Source organism: Delphinapterus leucas, chromosome 15 (genome assembly GCF_059928025.1).
Source record: "Delphinapterus leucas isolate spDelLeu-1000000601 "Yukka" chromosome 15, BTC_Dleu_Yukka2, whole genome shotgun sequence".
Taxonomy (NCBI): Eukaryota; Metazoa; Chordata; class Mammalia; order Artiodactyla; family Monodontidae; genus Delphinapterus; species Delphinapterus leucas.
The window spans coordinates 8190721-8210668 of NC_143143.1; the positions used below are offsets into that span (position 1 = coordinate 8190721).

Here is a 19948-nt window from a genome sequence, read left to right on the forward strand (position 1 = left end):
GCGGGTCCATGCTGCTTTGAAACCCCTTCCAGGCTAGATCCAAGGAAGGTATGCGCAGGGGCCCAGGGTTCTTTCCCGTGCAAGGACAGCCCCGCCCTTCAGCTTCATGCCCTCTCCCTGCTAGTGGCCCTCAGCCAGCCCAGGACCTGGGGCCCAGCCCCCTGCTGACTGGTCCCTGGGCCAGGGTCATGCTCAGGAGTGAGAAGGGGGGGGTCCCAGAGAGAACGAAGCAAGCCAGGCGGCTTCCGTCACCGGCTTCATCTTGATTTTGTGTTTTGTTCTTCCCTTTGGAACTGAATTCCTAAATATAGCCCGAGTCTGAATTGGCAGATGTTGGGTTTGTCCTTTACAAGAGGGCCAAAATTAGTCTGTCATTTGGCACCTAAATAAAGCAGCCAAACTGCCTTTGTACCAACTTTGCGATGAGGAGGGACTGAAGTTGCCGCATTTCTCTCGACAAGGAAACTTTCTCGGAAGCTGGAGCAGCACCTCTGAAGCCAAGAGGCTGAGTCCAGAGGGATGCGCCTTCCTCCCGGCTAGACCCTCTCGTCTCTGAGTTACAGTCAGTGTGTTCCACGTAGTTTAAATACCTCATGAGATTGGAAGAGGAGGATCAATACCCCACAGAAATAGCACTTGGAGAGAACAGCAGTGGTGACTTTGATTTGGGGAGGAAAAGAGCAATCTGTCCAGAGTGCCTGGAGCTGGGTGAGCAGAGGGGCTCCCCAGGGGCAGCAGAAAGATGTTATAATCAATTACCACATCATAACACTGATGTATGATAATTACTGAGTGTTTCTCCTGAGATAGCGCAGCATTTGGCTGGGATGCAGTTCTTTCATGGTCCACTGCCTGATTAATATGCAAATAATAGGCTGATTGCATGATGAATGCAGAAAATGAGCTCGCTGATAACGTGAGCACTGGAGCGGGAAGATGATAAATTACTTTTACTGACTGTCGTACATTAAGTACCCTTTCTCAACAATTTCATCACAAATTAAGTAAAGCAGTATGGAGAGATTAGGAGGATGTGTAAAATAATGTACCTTAATAGCTTTTCTTTCTTTTTTTTTTTTTATAAATTTATTTTATTTATTTGGTTTTGGCTGCATTGGGTCTTCGTTGCTGTGCGCGGGCTTTCTCTAGTTGCGGCGAGCGGGGGCTGCTCTTCATCGCGGTGCACAGGTTTCTCGTTGTGGTGGCTTCTCTTGGTGCAGAGCACGGGCTCTACGTGCGCAGGCTTCAGCAGTTGTGGCTCGCGGGCTCAGTGGTTGTGGCTCGCGGGCTCTAGAGCGCAGGCTCAGTAGTTGTGGTGCACGGGCTTAGTTGCTCCGCGGCATGTGGGGTCTTCCCGGACCAGGGCTCAAACCCGTGTCCCCTGCGTTGGCAGGTGGATTCTTAACCACTGCGCCACTGGGGAAGTCCCCTTAATAGGTTTTTCTAATACCATCACATACAGCGAAAATGTCACTCGGTTCTGCTCGGCACGGCCTGGGGCCCGTGTAGGGCCAGATCAGTGCACTCAACCTGCGTGTCGTTGGGAAGCCGGGAAGCAGCAGCCACCACACCAGCTATTCAATCAGCGGAGGATTCTCTAAGGAACATGACATCACCTGCGTGCCGGGCTGCCTGGCAGGGTTATCGAGAGGGGACGGGCTGCTCTTGGGGCCAGTGCTGGAGCCTCTGCGCAGATGGGCACTTGCAAGCCTGCTGTCCACCAGGTGCCTGGAGGGAAGGAAAGTTGCTGAGCTGCAGGCCTAAAAGGCTCAGAAGTAAAACACTATTGAAAACCGCCTCTTAGCTCCTCCAAGCCTTAGAAATCTGGGGACATGAACGCCACCGTCAGAATGGCAGTATGAGCTGCCTGCCAGAGAGAATCGCTGCCGGTGAAGGATGGGCCGGCCTGCCCAAAGCCAGAAAGGAACCCTGGAGGAAGAAAACACACGCACACGGGTGCGCGCGCACGCACACACAGTGCTTAGTCTTTGATTACAGCAGAGCAATTTAACTAGAGAGTTTGTTTTTACTCATCTCAGTAATATATATTTAGACTGTTTGTATGACATACATTTTCTCTTAATGCACAGGGACGCATTGATAAGTGTTCATACACACAGCTGGTTCGGTAATAAGGTTATTGAAGGTAATTTGAAAGCGTTATTTCTAAAGCAGTATGGATCTGTAGAAAAGCTAGGAACAGGGGGAGCACTGTGCTCCAGAGGCTGGCCCAGCGGTGTCACCAGGGTGGTCCCCGCAGCCTCGCCAGCCTGGGAGTTCACTACCAAAGTTGAATTGTAACTTAAGGAAGGTTTTTAATTTTTAACTTTCCCAAACTCTGCTTTGGACATGCGTATTTCCTTGAGAGCCTGTAAAAGATACACCAGAAAAATCATGGAAGCCTGAGGGGCAGCAAATTTACAATCCCGAATGCCCGGCAGCGCCCACCCCTCGGGTGAGCGCTCCTGGGCTCAAGACCACGTCACCTGGGCAGCTCCCCCAGGTGCTAAGATCCTTCCCCGCCATGTGCTTTCCTGGTTCGGTTCAGGGAGAAAAGAGGAGGGTGAGAAAGCATCCCAAGAGTGAGGGAAGCGCAGGTGGCACTAGGCAGTGCCTGATGGAAGGGGCCCTGTAGACTCGAGAATCACAGCCTCACCCCCTGCCCGCCGTGCTGCGCCAGGACAGAGGCGACCTGCCAAGGACGGCCCTTCCGCCTCCTCCCTCCCTCGAGCGCCGACTTCCCGTCACGGGTTCGTCGTCCCCTCCGGTGAAACGCAACCCAAATGGAGCTCAGCCTTTTCTCCCCAGAACTGTGAAAGCACCGCCATCCCCGTGGTCACCTGAGCCAGGGCCCGGGCAGCTCACCTCGATCCCCCTCTCCCTCTTACACCTGCCCCCTCTCTCTCTCTCTCTCTCACACACACACACACACACACTCACACGCACACACACTCACACACTTTCTGTTTTCTAAACCTCCAGAACCATCCCTCCAGATCGCATATCGGGCTGGGGCCCTCCCCTCCTTCAGCCCCTTCCCTGGGGTTAAAGTCCCGCCTTCTCAGTGTGTGACCCTGCCCGCCGCGCCCCCCCCCCCCCCCCCCGCCGCCGCCACCTCTGTCTCTTTCTTGTTCCCTCCTCCCCAGCCTCAGCTTCAGTGTCACAGTGCTGTGAGGTGCCACCACCCCCTGGACGTCCCCCTCCTAGGTCTTTGTGACAGCCAGCTGCTTAGTGATGTCCGCCTGGGTCACCACTGCGCCCCACCTCCTAGCACCCTGCCTGGCACTTAGAAGTTTCCCTTAGTGAATGAAGGGCACAGGCCCTCTCTTCAAGTGGCTTGGAAGTCAAGCTCGGGGATGTAAGCTGCCACAAGTTAAATGCAAACCTTGCTTTTATTAAACGGGTTTTTGTTGTTGATAAGTAAACTGTTGTGGCTTTTAAGTCACTATAAGAGTTCCTTAGGCAGACTTTTTAAATGTTCACACACATACACCAGCACCTACTGTCTCCTTTTTACTATTGAAACAAAGAGTGAGTGATCTGGTAGGTTTGCTGGGATTTTCAGTGACTTGAGGCAATGCCCAGGCTGACTGAGGGCCAAAGAGTATTGCCAGCCCGGGGCCAGCAAGGAGGGCAGGCAGGGCCTGGCCGTGGGAGGGGTGGGCGCCAGTGTGTGATGCCACCTCTTTGGGATCGGGCTTTCCCCGGGCTAGGGGGAGACCCGCCCAGGCCCTTGGGGATGGGGCCCGAGGCCCCCCGTTACCCCCGCACCGGCGTCAGGCACAGGCCCTTGGAAAGCAGGCTGTCCTGTAGTGGGGCCGCATCACGCGCTCCGACGTGCCTTAGTGTGTTGTTAGGTTACTTCTGTTCCTTCTCCATAGCAAGCGTGCAGCGGCATGGCGGGAGGGGTGTGGAAGGCCCTGCGTGTCTCCGAGGCGTCTACAAGCGTCTCCACGTATTTTCTTTCAAGCCTCTGCTGATCAGTCCAAGGACCACACATGCGCAGAAGCAAAACGCTCCGTGTTTTATGGGGTTTTTTGGATTTTTACTGGAGTGTAGTTGAATTACAACGTTGTGCTAGTTTCAGGTGTACGGCACACTGAATCAGTTATACATACGCATACAGCCACTCTGTTTTAGATTCTTTTCCCGTATAGGCCGTTACAGAGTACTGAGTAGAGTTCTCTGTCCAGCACTAGTCCTTACTAGTTACCTACTTTATATATAGCCGTGTATATATGTCAACGCCAATCAAAAACTCCACGTTTTTCTGTTGGCCGTGCCTAATGGAGATATGTGGCTGGAGAAGTAGGATAGGGGTCCCGATGGGCGACGAGCACCTGCTCGGAGACTCGGAGGCAGGGAGCCCCCCCCGCCCCCCAGGAAAGGTTTGGTGCTCGGGGATGTTGGAGAGGGTCTGACGTCACCGTGTGGCACTAAAACCCAGGCGGGCAAACTAGGCAGCCGTTCACTTTCGACGCAGAGAACGTTGTTTCCAAAGAGGCCCGGCGGCCATGAACCCTCAGGTGGGGGGGTGGGGGGGGGTCTCTTCAGACAGGAACCGCGTGAGCCGTGAGCACGTCCCTGTGTTTCGGCTCGGGTTCTGTGTCCCCTCCACGATCTCCACATCTGAACTCGCCTGGGAAGCGTCCCGGGCTGGCGGTCATCCTGCGGTGGCCTCTGAAGCCGTCCTCACTGCCGAGGCCCCTCAAGCTGGGCAGGGTCCTTCCAGGCCACCAGGGCTCCCGCTGGACCGAGGACGCCAGCACCGGGCACTCCAGAACCTTCTGTAGGTCCTTGCACGGCCGTGCCGCTCGCAGCGCCGAGGCTCCCGTCTCCCCTCGGGCTCCATCTCCACCCTCTGCCTCCCCGGGACCCCTCTTCCTCCCTCCCTCAGTCATGTTTCCATGCGCCAGGCCGTGACCCCACTGCTCCCCCAGACTTCTCCTTCTCTCTCCCATCTTCCATACTTGACAGTCTGTAGAGTCGCTTGGAATTTCCTGGCTTGGCGCGGGCTCAAAGCCTAAACTATGGACATAATGAAAAGCGGTGCATCAGACCAGCCGCCAGTTAAATAATGTTTGGGTTCTTGTCAGAATGTCACAGAGTACCCTGTCATTTTGTTTCAGCAACTTGTCCTTCTGAACGCGCGGTGCGCCTTATGGCATGCCAGCAGTAAAAATGTCACTTACAATAATTACTTTTTGGTGAAAATGCTTACTGACTTCCTACCTTCAAGCTGTTTTTTACACAGTGGGGAGATAATAAGAAATGACTTTATCCTGACTGCTCAAATGAACACTAAATGGCGTTTGGGTTATTATTACTGCAGATAGAGGGCTGGGTATGGAGATTTAAACAGAGGATTGGGTAATCTGCAGAGAGATTTGTCTCTGAAAATCATGGCGGGCGCGGATTTTCAGTTGGAAATTACGGCGGGCGTGGATTTTCAGTTGGCTTCTATGAAAACCTAAGGCAGCTGTTGTTTGCCTGCTGTTTTTGGAATATAATATTTTTCATAATCCTTTCATAGTTCCTGAAAGCTCTGCGTGTTTCAGAGGGCCTTGAGTCACTATCTGTGTCTTACTAACCGGGCTACTCTTCTGCAAGGTTCGAAGCCTTCCCCCCAAAAATTCATCCACACAGATCACTTTTTAACTGCGACACCTTACTATTGCCATCAGAATTGGATAGATGGTCTGTGTAGCTGGGCTCTTAAAGCGAATCGTGCATTTTCAGTTGCCCCAGTCCCGCAGGCTGCAGACTCTTTGAGAGCGAGGTCTCTGATTTCTCTTATCCTTGGGGATTTCCCTGGTGGTCCAGTGGTTAGGACGCGGCCCCTGGTTCAGTTCCTGGTCGGGGAACTAAGATCCCACAAACCGCAAGGCACAGCCAAAGATAAAACAAAATAAAGCAAAACAAAAAGTTTTGTCTTATCCCCACTGCTGAGCAGGGTGTGCGACACAGAGCAGACGCTCTAAAAAAGTTTGCTTGGGCGAGTGAATGAATGAATGAAGGCAGAGGCAGGCTGTTGTGATACCGCAGTGACTGGCCGGTGGGGGCTTTCCACTCCTGAGCTGGTCAGATCCTCGCTCCACCCAAGTGGCCTGGGCCAAGTCACAATGCCCGTCAGAGCCTCGGTTTCCTTGCCTGGAGCGCGGGGATTATATTTCCACCACAGGACCATCGTGAGGATCGAATGAACCAGTGTGTAAATGCCCTTAGCCCACGGCTGCGTTCAGGCGAGGTTGTAAAGGTGTTTCGGTTCCCTTCCCTCATCCTAGAGGTGGGTTGGCTTCGAGGGCCTCACCATCGCATTTTTGAGGCCCGGGCACGTGGATACATGCCTCAGCAGTGCCTGGCGCACAGTGAGTGTGCAAGAAACGTTTGCTTGAGCACTAGCTGCCGTTACAGCAGGCCATAGGATAGGGTTTCTTTTATTTATTTATTTTATTTATTTATTATTGTCTGTGCTGGGTCTTCATTGCTGAGTGCGGGCTTTCTCTAGTTGCGGCGAGCGGGTGTTATACTCTTCATTGCGGTGCGCGGGCCTCTCATTCACTGCGGTGGCTTCTCTTGTTGCGGAGCATGAGCTCTAGGTGCACGGGCTCAGTAGTTGTGGCGCACGGGCTTAGTTGCTCCTCGCACGTGGGATCTTCCCGGACCAGGGATCGAACCCGTGTCCCCTGCATTGGCAGGCGGATTCTTAACCTCTGTGCCACCAGGGAAGCCCCAAGAGTAAGGTTTCTTAACGTCGTCTTCCCCTCACCCCAGGATGCTCCTGCTGCAGTGCATCCCCTCTCAGAACGGCACCCCACACACCCCATAGCCCAGGCCGCAACGTGGGACACACCCCCTCTTGCTCAGCCCTCTCCCTACATCCACCCAGCCCCCAGTCGTGTTGACGCGATCTCCTAAATCCCTCCTGAACCTACATACTTCTCCCCACCCCACTGCCTGCCCTCCTCAGCCACCATCCGCTGTCCCCGACGACCTCCTGGCCCCAGCCGTGCTGTCTGCAAGTTCATTCTCTGTACTGAAGCAACAGTGAACTTGTTTACTTTCTTACTCTTTGACGTTAGGCCTGTAATATTTCACACATGAAATTACAGAATAACCCAGCGAATGCTGATCACCCAACTTTAGCCCTAACTAAAGGGCTAAACTGAATTGGTCATTATTCAATCCTGTTTTTTTTTTTTTTTTTTTTGGCGGTACACGGGCCTCTCACTGTCGTGGCCTCTCCCGCTGCGGAGCACAGGCTCCGGACACGCAGGCTCAGCGGCCACGGCTCACGGGCCCAGCCGCTCCGCGGCATGTGGGATCCTCCCGGACCGGAGCACGAACCCGCGTCCCCTGCATCGGCAGGCGGACTCTCAACCACTGTGCCACCAGGGAAGCCCAATCCTGTATTTTTAAGAAATAAAACATCAGCCTCTCCCTAGTCTCATTCCTCCTAGAAGTCAGCTACCGTCCGTCCTGAATGTGCACTTTGTCTTTCCTGGACGTGATTTTATACCCGCACTACGGGTCTAACTGCCACACACAGCACATAGCGCTTGCAGGCTTTCGGCCTGTGCACCAATGTTGTCATCTGTTTCGTTCTGCGCCTTGCTTTGTGGGCTCACCATTACGCTTTCATGCTGGTCCACGTGGCTGTAGTCCTGACCCTCTTGCCGCTGTTTATAACACGTGGTATATCGTATGAACGTGCCCTGGCTCCCGACTGCCCCAAAATTAAAACAGACACCTTAACCAATTCAAAGGCCCTGCACAACCCAGCCCCTGGGGACCACCTCTCTTTGCCTCATATTCTTGCTACACTCAATTTTATTGATGACTGAAACCCACCAGGTGTCTGGAACAATCTATCTCCCTTCCTTGTCACTGCTACTCCTCCCAACTTAGCTGGCTAATTCCTGTTCATGCCTGAAGTCCCCCTGAAATGTCACCCTCCCAGGAGGTCTCTGATCCCCAGGCCACAGCAGCGTCCCCACCCCCCTGCTGTGTGCTGCGTTCACTGCCGTATTGCCACTGGCCTGACTCCACACTTAGGGAGTGAGTGAAAGGAGTACGGAATAAGCATCTTCACTCATTCTTCCTGCTGGTACTTTTGTCCTAAGTAAGTTGATAATGACGTATCGTTCACATACAGTAAAATTCACTCTGCCCGCATAGAAGCGTTCTGTGCATCTCAGTAATCAAGACACAGAATAATTCCATCAGCCTCCCAAAATTCCCTCGTGCCCCTTTGTAGGCAACTCCTTCCCTTCATCCCTAGCAACACTGATCTGTTTTCTGTCCCTGTAGTTTTACCTTTTCCAGAATGTCATCTAAATGGTATCACACAAGATGTAGCTGTTGAGTCTATCACCAGCATCTCAGTCGTGCGCCAGGAACCATGGAAGAAACAGCAATAAATCATGAGATTTACACTACGTGCAGGGGAGACCTTTTTTTTTTTTTTTTTTTTTTTTGGCCGCGTTGGGTCTTCGTTGCTGCGCGCGGGCTTTCTCTACTTGTGGCGAGCGGGGGCTACTCTTCGTTGTGGTGCGTGGGCTTCTCATTGCCGTGGCTTCTCTTTGTTGCAGAGCACGGGCTCTAGGCACGTGGGCTTCAGTAGTTGTGGCACGCGGGCTCTAGAGCACAGGCTCAGTAGTTTTGGCGCACAGGCTTAGTTGCTCCGCGGCACGTGGGGTCTTCCGGAACCAGGGCTTGGACCCGTGTCCCCTGCATTGGCAGGCGGATTCTTAACCACTGTGCCACCGGGGAAGTCCCAGGGGGCCTTTATATAGACAAATATGTTCAATTTAGTAACTACTCTTTTCTTTTTTAACATCGAAATCAGGTTTCCTTAGCGCTGACCATGTGGCAGGTTCGTTCCTCATTACAACCCTGTCTGCATTTTTCAGATGAGGAAACCGGGATGTTGCAGGAAGTTAGGAATCCTATTCAAGTTAGCACTGGCAGCTGGTAGAGGCAGCCCCCATCCCCAGGCTCAGTGCCTTAGTGCCAAGCCCAGGGCTCCTCCTTTTTTTCTTGTTTAAATTATTTTTAGTTACACAGAAGAGCACAAAGCCTTGTTGTTTCAAAAAGTCTTGTTTTAATCAGAGGGCTCCATTTGCTAATTTTTGGAAAAGAAAATATTTCTTCTTCTCTGTTGACCATGTTTCTTGCCCTGTCAAGATGGTGAATCATACAGGCACCTGTCCTCCTGGCATCGAGGGGCCCGGTCCCCTCACCAGGGGTCGATGGGAGCTGGTTGATGGGTCTGGTTTTGTGGTGCTTACTGGAAGTAGCTTTCTAGAGAATTGAATTACTTTCCAATATGATGTTCTGAGCCTGTGGATTCGTGGTGTGTCCAGCGAGGCCGCTCCAAAAACGTGGGCCCAATTCTGCTCTCGGTGACCTGAGACCACGGTGGCACCTGTGTCTGTTGGTGAACAATTGTCACTCAGCCAGTACAGTTTAGACACAGACTCAGGGTGGAGGTGCAGATACCAGCCACCCAGTACGTTCCCAGGCCCAGTGGGGTGTTGATCTCGGCGGGGGGGCGGGGTTACCTTTGTCTGCAGTCACGGTTGGGAGCACAGAGGGACACGAGTAACGTGTGGCGAGCACCTCTGGTCGTTTCTCTCAGAGGGTTTTCCTGGCAAAAATGCGTGCGAGTGTCTTGCTGAGGATGCCTGGAAGAAAGAAACATGCCCCCACTCGAGCTATTCAGGGCACCCGCCTGCGCCGGTGCCCAGAACAAAACAGGGGTGGTGCTCGGGCAGCAGTGCCGGCCGGTATGTTCTCCAGGCAGCCATGATTCTGACCTTGCTGTGGGTTAAAGGACACAAACCTGAGAAGAAATCTGTTTATCATGTGGGGAATTCATGCCATCCTTGACAGTACACAGTGAGCAAGATGAATGATCTGCCAAACTGGTCCCTCGCCTGGGTGACTCAGGGCAAGTTCACAGTGCAATTCCATTGCTGCTTCAGATTCAAAAATAACGTTTGCTGGGTTTTATATCCAGTTGTACGATGACCTGGAGGTGAGCCGAGAGGAGAAATCCGATTTGTAGGATTCAGCTTGCCTTAAGGATTTATATGGACCATTTCTGCTGTTCACATCTGTCTCTTTCACAGCTTCACAAACCAGTGTTTTTTGGGGTTTTTTTATTTTTAACCTGATTTTCCAGGTTGAGGACACAGCGTTATGTGATGGTGGAACTCTGTCCTGGTTTAGGACGACAGATGGGTTTATCGGTTGAATTGCAGTTGTTTTATTGGGGATTTTCTCTTTCTAGTTATTTATACAAAATATCCCTTGTATCTGGAATACATTTTCCATCCTCTTGAGTTGAGAATAGGTTGTCATCCTGGATATCATATGTCCATCGACGGACGCTCCAGTTATACGATCAGTTAAAATTCAGTTGCTCCTTAGTTTTACATTTTCTTGAGTCAGGTCGCGGGTACTGGGGGTGGGGGGTCGCCCACATGTGCTCACACTCACTGGGTGGCCTGGCCTCATGAGCTGTCACCTCTCTGGGGCTGTAGAGCCCTGTGACAGCGCCTGGCCTGGCCCCTCACACAGGGTGCTGTGGGATCTCCCCGTGTGCCGTGCCTGGTGGGAGCGGGGAGTGGGGGCAGAGACTGAACCCAGACTCTGGTCCAAAGGCAGGTAGGACCGCAGTGCTAGGTCACTTCGCATTTTCTCTATATTTGGAAATTAGGAAATGGCAAAAGCCCTTATTCCAGGCATCCCAAAACCAGAACGGATGTCAGGTTTTACGGGTAATGCTAACAGAGAGGCCCGAAGGGACCACTCAGCAACAGAGCACGGTGGCACTCCCTGCCGGGCACCTGCAACAAGACAGCTCCTTCTTACGAAAGGAGAGCATGGAGACCTGACTGCCCACGCTGGCCCCGTCTCTTCCGGTGTTGGTGACAGCATGGCATAGACAGAGAGCTAGGCTTTCAGAAGCACATCCTGGGCTCTGGCAGAGAGCAGGGTGGGCACTCCTCTTCCATCGGTTCCCTCCAGGCAGGGCGCCATGGAGCCCTCCGGGATCACAGTGAGAACCGACCTGGGGTCCCAGCTCAGCACTAGGCGGCCGAGGACTTACGTCTCATCTTCAAGGGTCTTCATGGCTGTGGTGACCACGCATCGTAGGCAGCCCTCATTTAAAATACTATGTCTATTCATTCTGTGCTGGAAATTATGGACAAAATAAGTATGCAAATTATAATCTAGCCAAGGTACTTGTGAATTATAGAATTACGGGGTTCCATCGGAAGAAACCGTGACAGTGAGAGCACGTGGCTCATAGGACGTATTTTTAACAGAATGCCCTTTATTGAGCCTTCAGACCTTCTCTTTAAACCCCTAGTTCTTCTTCTGTTGCTGTTTTTTATTTTTTAATACAGAAAATGAAAGGTTAATTCTCAGCCAAAAAACTATGAAACAATTCATTTAAATCCATAGACTGCCATACTGTCTCCTTCTTAAACAGACGTTTCATTAGTAATTCCTAGATAAGGAAAGCAGATGCACATGGTGAAAGACAGCTGTTTTCAGCCTGGGTTTTCTGTGTGCTTTGATTACAGAAAGCACTCCAAAGACCTCTGCCAGCTGCAGCCCTGCACCCGAATCACCGATGAGCTCTAGCGAATCAGTGAAGAGTTTGACTGAACTGGTCCAGCAGCCCTGTCCCCCCATTGAAACAAGTAAGGATGGCAAACCGGCAGAACCCAGCGACCCGCCCACTTCAGACTCCCAACCCACCACCCCACTGCCTCTCTCCGGACACTCGGCTCTCAGCATTCAAGAGCTGGTGGCCATGTCTCCAGAGCTGGACACCTACGGCATAACCAAGCGGGTCAAGGAGGTGCTGACCGACAACAACCTGGGTAGGTTCCCTCCCCAACTGCTGGGTCAGGAGGTGGCAGGTCGTCTCCTGTCGGGAGTTCTCAGGAGGAGCGAGTGGAAGGGGGGCCTCAGGCTGAGCCAGCCAGAGGGTTTAAACATTCACAGGCTGCCTGTAAGAACCTAAAACGTCCTACAGTTGTGAGCAATAAGGATTCATGAGGGTGTTAGAGGTCTAAGGTCAGTCCCAGCCCAGCCCCGCCCCACCCCTGCGCCCCAACCAGGACCTCTTGGAAGACAGGCATGCCGGCCGGAGCCAACTCAGGCCATACGCTCCGACCACCGATGGGGGCATGCCCAGTGGAGCTCTGAATCCTGGGGGAGGGGGTGGGGATTGTGCAGAGCAGGGCAGAATCAGCTGAGCCCAGTAGCATCTGGATGGCGTCACGGGAGAGCCCGACGGGCAGGGTTCAGATTTGCTGTGAAGGCAAATCTGTGATCTGCGGGGTGAAACTTTTCACACCAGGGAGACGACTTCCTCCTCTTTGAGCAGAAGAGGCTCCATCGCAGCGTCACCCTGGATTTAGAGATGAGAGGCCTCTTCATGGTTGCTTCAGCTGGTCTTGGCTTCTCCGGGAAAGAAGCTGCCTCCACTCCCAGGGTGTGTGAGAGGAGTAATAGACACAAAGGGGGCCAAGTTACAGATGAATTAGGCAGCTTGGTCAAGACTCAGTCATCCTCTTAACCTTTGACCTGGTATCTTGGGGTGTTCATGGGTTAGTCTCTTAAAATCATAGCAGGAGGGCTTCCCTGGTGGCGCAGTGGTTGAGAGTCCGCCTGCCGATGCAGGGGACACGGGTTCGTGCCCCGGTCCGGGAAGATCCCACATGCCGCGGAGCGGCTGGGCCCGTGAGCCATGGCCGCTGAGCCTGCGCGTCCGGAGCCTGTGCTCCGCAGCGGGAGAGGCCACAACAGTGAGAAGCCCGCGTACCGCCAAAAAAAAAAAAAAAATCATAGCAGGATGTGTGTGCGCACATTTTAAAGGGTGAGGGGCCAGTAGCTTTCTTCAGGCTCTCAAATATGTCTGGGACTCAAAAATGATCGAGAGCCACTGCTGTGAAACCTCTAAAAGTAATACAGATAATTTTCTAAGAATAATCTCTTGATTTCCGCCCCCCACCCCCCGCCCCACGCAACTGGGTGGGTCAAGCAAATAGTAACTAGCTGTTCATATATATCGCTTTCCTGAACATAACAAGCTCCTTGGAATGAAATGAGATTCACTTGCCAGATTAGAATTAGGTAAAATTTGTTGGAAACTACCACAACGAAAAAATGGTAAGGACCTAGGATATGTTTATAGGTTAAACTGAGAGTTTAAAAAGCAGAGAAACCACAGGTTTACCAAAATCAGTAAATGTATATCTCAGTTTAAATGACTGATATCAGAAAAACTTAATTTCTCAAATCCAAAGCTTTCCATACAGTAAACTTTTGCTTAGAGTCCCGCTTCTTATGAGGCAGTGCTCTTGTAACTGCTGTGAGCGCAGCTGGGGGTGTTTGCCTCTCACAGATGGAGGACGTGAGCCGCAGGGGGAACAAGCCGGTCGTCCACGGTCCCCCTGCACTAAGAGGCAGAGCCGGTGTCGTGATCCATAGGCTTTATGGTACCAGACACTGGCCTCTGATCCCGGTCTCCACTTCCACTAGCAGTCCTGTTCATTCAAGTCCTCCCGTCCAGGCCTTCAGGTTGTGCCTGGTTCTCGTGCGTACCTTTAAAAGTGGTGGGGGCTTCCCTGGTGGCGCAGTGGTTGAGAGTCCACCTGCCGATGCGGGGAACACGGGTTCGTGACCCGGTCCGGGAAGATCCCACATGCCGCGGAGCGGCTGGGCCCGTGAGCCATGGCCGCTGAGCCTGCGCGTCCGGAGCCTGTGCTCCGCAACGGGAGAGGCCACGACAGTGAGAGGCCCGTGTACCGCAAAAAAAAAAAAGTGGTGGCCCCTCTTCACTGGCAGCTGAATGGCTCTCAGAGAAGAGAAATTTTCTTTCTAAGCCTCCGACGAACGTTGCAGACCTAACGACGCTGTGCTCTCCAGAGCGCAATAGCCTCTGATCAGCCTGGGGAGCGGGCTGCTTGAACTGCGGGGACAGACTTTAGAGCTGGAAATGGCCTGCTTTTCAGGAAAATAAAGCTGAGGAGCTCTTTCTTCTTCTCTTTCCTGCTGTGACCTTGGGTCAAGTGGCCTGTTTTCTCAGCAGGACCTGGTAACCTCACTCATCGTGAAGGGAGCCAGTGCAGACGGCCCTGTGGTTTGAGGCTGTAAAAGGAAGGTCTCCCCATGAGCTGCTCAACTTCCTGAGCTCGGATTTGGGATTAACCACCTCTGATAAAAGCCGCAGGTGTCCTCCAGGCCTCGGTTCATCCGAAGCCCAGAGGCTTTTTTGAGAGAAACCTTGTGTGTAGCTAGAACGCAAGAGTAATACTGACTCCATCCCCAGTGGAGTCTGGTACCAGTCTGGTTGAGGAAGTGCTTCTACAAAGTGCTCACTTTAAGCCAGGACCCAGCTGATCAGACTGTGGGTCTTGAACCCTTATTTCTGATTTTAACCTGACACATGCTTCTTCCGCCAGATCCCTGGGTCTCGGCAGTGACATCACTCTTGGTTGTGTTCTCTCTCTAGGTCAGCGCTTGTTTGGGGAGACCATCCTAGGGCTCACCCAAGGCTCCGTCTCCGACCTCCTGGCTCGCCCAAAGCCCTGGCACAAGCTCAGTCTGAAGGGGCGGGAGCCCTTTGTCCGGATGCAGCTGTGGCTGAACGACCCCAACAACGTGGAGAAGCTGATGGACATGAAACGGATGGAAAAGAAAGGTAACTCCCTGCCGCCTGCCCCAGCCAATCGCTTTCTCATTTATAAACTCGCTGTTGCTTTTAAAGCCTTCACACCGAGCTGAGGAGGCACACTGATCCATGCCCAAGGGACTGTAAGGCAGGGTGAAGGATCTTTTGACGGTCATCCACCGATGAGTACCGAAAAGGACTGGGAAGATTTGTGGCTTTTTCTGCCCAGCAGCCTGAGCCCAAAGGCATTTAGCCCTGGGGGGGCGCTGTGATCATTCCTCAGTCACCCTGGCGACCGGTGTACCTTTTTCTTCTTCAGGAGAATAAGGCCACTTGGTGGTGGCTCCTTTGTTGTCTTTTGTTTTGTTGGATGCGTGGGGTATTAAAACAGTTCATCGCACGAGTACCAACATGGCAGGGCTTCCACAAAGAGGTGGTTAAAAAATGCATTTGTAAATAAGAAGTCTCTGGTTCAGAGAAGTTAGCCGCCTCCTTGGAGGTCACCCAGCCCGGAGAGCAGCAGAGCAAATTCCTGCCGGGACAGACCTCTCTCTTGCTGTTAACGTTATAGTCTCTGGGGCTGTAGAGGATACGACCCCCTAGAGAGCGAAGAGCAGCTCTCTTCTCCAGACACATCCCGAGCCCTCTCAAATGCTGAGCAGCGTTCTGCTGCAGGCTACGGCACAGGAGAAACCCTGAGGGATTTCCTTGGTGGCAGGAAGTGACACCTGCTCCGTGTCCTGGTTTGCACTGCACGTGCCACCCCTCGTCAGCGAGTCCTTCCCTTGGAGGGGACAGTCCTGGGTCACCTTTAATGCTGAGAGCTCACCTGGTGGCTGCTGAATCCCTTAGATGTGGAAGAGTGGGCACTAGCTGCTGGTCTGGCCGTAGGAAGCTGTGACCGCCACCCTTCCTCAGCTTCTGCAGGGGACCTCACCAAAGAGTGGGCATCACAACCACCCGCGTGACCGTGCCCGGCCCCACGGCCAGCGCGCCTGAGCCGGGGGCGGGTGGAGCCCAGGCTCGTACCCTCTGAGTTCACCAGGGGCGTGTGCTGCTCACCTCCAGTCGGGCACCACTGTCCTCACCCAACCGGGGAGCGGGCTGGGCTCCGAGGGGGAGGGAGAGTCTCTGCTCTAGAGACTTCTAGTTTCAGAGTGCCTCCTATTTGCAGACACTGTGCTGAGACTTCACTCAGCCCACATAACTCCATCCGGTAGACATGTTATTATCCAGGGAAAACGAGGCTCTGGCATCACGAAACTTACCTGACTTCAAGCTGGCCTAAGCAGGAATCCAAACGTGGGCTGTTAGGCTTCACAGCCAGTGCTCTCAGATATGCATGTGTTCTGCTGCCCTGGGCCGAGCGCCTGCCACGCCGGGACCACGTGCCCAGGCAGCGGCTGCCACGCCAGCCGGGGCCCTCCGGGGGGCTCCTGCCCTGCCCGCCCTCAGGCTGCAGACCAAGGCTCTGACACAGGCCGCAGCCGTGGGCAGCTCCAGGCAGCCGCCGGCAGTGCTGCAGGCTCCAGAGGGGTGCCACGTCACACACACACACACACACACACACACACACGCACGCACGCAAAACTTTTTGACTTTTTATCATGGGAAATTTCAGACATAAAAGCAGAGAGAATGGTATCGTGAACCCAGTACGTCCATCACAGACTTTCAACAAGAGCCCACCCCAAGCAGCTCTAAAGCTGCGCACACTCTGTCAGAAGGCATCCCTCCCGAAGGCCACCTCCTGTGCACGGGCCCTGGCCGGACCACTCCCTGGTGTGCTTCTCCTGGGCCAGTAGGAAAGGACCTCAGCCTCCACAAATAGATCTCTGGGGGCTTCCTAGGCCTCCACTCCCTCCTGCACAGGCTCTGGGCGCCATCTTGTGTCACAGAAGAGTTACTGTCTCACTGGGGCCCAGGCCCCTCCTCACATCCCAAAGTCCCTGAGCAGCTGCAGGCCCCCTGTCAACTCTCACTGGTAGGGATGCTCTTAACCAGCCCCAGCGGGAGGTCGAGGCATCTGACCCCTCAGACACAACAGCGGGTGACCCAGGGCACAGCACTTCCTGTGATTTCCATAGACGATCGGTCACCCGCCCAACGCGAGGGGGCTGGCTGGACAGACCAGGCTCATTTCTTTGTAGCCTCTTGACTCTTCACCACATTCATTTTAGGGGGAGAAGATCATCTTCTCAATTCTGTCTGAGTTCTAATCATAAAATGGCATGTTAAGTAACTCCCTAGCCTAAGTTGCTGCATCTGTAAAATGGACGTAATGCTTTTTCCGGTTGTAAGGATTAGAATGTACCTAGTATAACAACCAGCACATATAAGCGCTCACTAAATGAGAGTTATTAAAATAATTTGTATCCCTTTAAAATAGATGAAAATAAGCTTTGCCCCCCAGTCTAGCCTAGGTTAAAAATTCTGCAGCAGGCAATGCAGACTGTAGGACTCCCACATATGCTGCGCTTCCTCCTCTTCCGTAAAGCTTTTGCTGCTTCTCCCTTTAGCGCAAATCTTTTATTGTTCTCCTTTCTTTTGTTCTTGTAAATCTCTTTCTCTACCCTAGTCCGCCCTCTGCTTTCTGTTCCCTTCACGAGATAGCCCTGAGCCTACCTGTTCACACAGTTCCAAGCACATGGAGACACACACACACACACACGCACGCAGCCTCAGCTAGCTCGGGGGCTGGGCTCCCCTCCTCGGAGGCTACAGGTGGACCCTGATAGTCTTCTGTGACATTTGAGACCCACATGTCAGTGCTGCTGAAGTGTGTCTCCCTGACTTCCCTCAGCTCCCATGGACACAGCCCCGGGCCCCGCTCCCGTGCCGTGGCGGGGCAGGGCGGAGGCGGGGAGCAGGGCTGGCCACCATCTGGCTGCACAGGGCAGGCAGTGCTTCCCAGAACAGACTTAGGTCGACCTCAGTTCTGTCACTCACTAGCTGTGTGACCTCAGGTGAATCACTGAACCTCTTAGGCTTCAGTTTTTCCGCCTGTGAGTAGGAATGATGCCGGCCTGTCTCCCGTAGGGTAACTGTGAGAACTAGATGACCGATGTCTGCTGCTGACACATGCTGCTCTTATTACTCCGTGCCGCTGGAGTTAAATAACGCTGTTTCTCAACTTTCATCAGTTGTAAGAAGTTTTAAGGAATTTTCAGACCGTATTCCAAATTAGTTCACTAGAATGACCTCTGTGGATTCTTCGTTTGCTCAAGAAGTCCAAATGGTTTTTAAGTTGAAGCGTAGCTGGTGATTAATGACACGTAACAACAGAAAGGAGCAGACGAAGCACACGTAGCACTGGTAGAGCAAATATCTCCCGGGAATCGCCCCCCCTTTCCCTCGCAGCCCACTCAGCACATCCCCCGGTGACAGTCGCCACTGAGTCCCTGAGCCTCACCTCAGCCCGCTGCCCACCACTCCTAACCCTTATTCCACAGTAAAAAGACACGTGAACAGCACACGTCCTCCCCTCGCGCCAGCTGCTCTGCCCTCCAGGCCACTCGTTTCCTGACCTCTGAGCTCTGCTCTGGCCGCTCCTCCACTCCTGGGTTAGGAGCCTCCTCCAAGCTCGGTCCAGCAGGTTTTCTCGAAGGCCCTTCTCACCTCCATCTGCCGACCTCCTGCTCGCTGTCTACGTTTTCTCAAGACTGTGGCCCCTGGATCAGCGCCTTCCTCCACGCCCATGTCCTGCCTCATCCAGGGGAATTTTAAGACCCATCTGACCTGTGCAGCACCCAGGCCTCAAGTTCTTTGACCTCCTCAACCCCTGATTCCCCAAATTGCATCCTCGCCCACAACTACTCTACCTCTCGAAGCCTGAGTTCAGGTGCCCCGTCACTGACCACATTCCACTGTCCGTCCACCTTTCCACGTTTCTCCGTTCATCCCACCTGACCCCAGATGGCCTCCCAGGCTTTCCCCCAGCAGCTTGCCCTCTGCTGCCCTTCTCTCCTTCCCCAGAACACACCCCCCCCCGCCCTGATCCCCACTTTGGTACTCTCTGGCCATGATACTCTATCACACACCTTTTCATTCCTCATCCCCCTGCAAATCCCAGCCTTGAGTTAGCGCCCTGCCCGTCTTCTTCACCCAACCTCCTTGGCGTCTGGGACCTACACGGGTCGGTGCCGCCTCAGATTTGTATCTCCGGTTTCAGTAGGGTCCTCTGTGCTTCTCCCCACCCCCGCCATCACCCCCTCCATCCCCACCACCATTTCTCACCGACCTGTCTCAAGACTCCATTGCCATCTCTTCAGATCACCTCTCCTCCTGCCTTCCTACTTCATAAAGAAAACCAAGGCCGTCAACTCTCCCCACCTCAGTCCCTGTAAATGTGTCTGTATGTCCCCCCCTCCTACTCCTGTATTCAGGACCCACCTCATGCACCTCCGGTGGCCGTCTCCTCCCTCACCTGTAGCCCCAGCTCTCTCTGTCTTCTCCCCCATCAGCTTTGGAAACATCAGCTCTCTCTCATCGTTAAAGGGCCACCCTCGACCTGGGACTTCCCTTCTAGAAGCCGTCCTGTCTCTCACTTCTCTTTTACAGTTAGGCTTCTTAGAATAGTAACTCCTGCCCACTACCTCCACTTTCTCACCTCCTGCTCACTGTTAAGTCCACTGCAGTCTGGCTTCTGCTCCCACAGCTCCGCTGTATCTGCTCACCGAGGCTTCCAGTTACCTCCTAATGTCTAAGCACCCAGGACATCCTGGGTGCTTGTTGGACCTTCCTTTCTGCAGCACTGACACAGGGACCCTCACTGCTCACTCCTCCCTTCCTCACACCGCTGTCTCCTGGTTTGCCTCCCGTCTCTGTATCCTTCACGGCTCCTGCTTCCTGGGGTACCCTCTGCATGTGGGACTTTTCCAGGATTCCATTCTCGGCCTTGCTCTTTTTCATCAAGGTCGCTGACTTAACTACAAGTTCTGTTCTAGTGGTTCCAAGTTCCTCTCTCTAGCCCGGACCATTCTTCTGAGCTTAACACCTGTCTTTCCAACTGCCTACAGAACATCGCGACGTGGGTGACCCAGAGACCCCTCAAACTCCACGTTTCCAAGACGAACCATCATCTTCTCCCTTTAATCTGCTCCTTCTGTGATACCCAGCCCAGTGACACCAGCACCCACCTCACCTCCCACACCTGAGACCAGGGGGCCGTCCTCAGCGCCGCTCACTCTGGTCCCTCGCCGAGTCAGCCACCGCGTCCTGTCAGTTCCACCCCTCACAGCTCCACCATCC

At 53.4% G+C, this 19948-nt stretch overlaps 1 protein-coding gene across 12 annotated transcripts in view; it reads left to right on the forward strand.

Moving 5' to 3' along the window:
• Positions 1–19948, forward strand: part of CUX1 (cut like homeobox 1) — a 383965-nt gene that overhangs the window by 330783 nt on the left and 33234 nt on the right. For 8 of the 12 annotated variants that reach the window (XM_089895747.1, XM_022587992.3, XM_022587997.3 and 5 more), the window contains 2 exons: positions 11598–11900; positions 14540–14728. The exons of the other annotated variants lie outside the window; for them this stretch is intronic. In XM_089895747.1, the coding sequence (XP_089751873.1) occupies positions 11598–11900; positions 14540–14728 (492 nt within the window). The remainder of the gene's footprint in view (positions 1–11597; positions 11901–14539; positions 14729–19948) is intronic. 12 annotated transcript variants of the gene reach the window in all.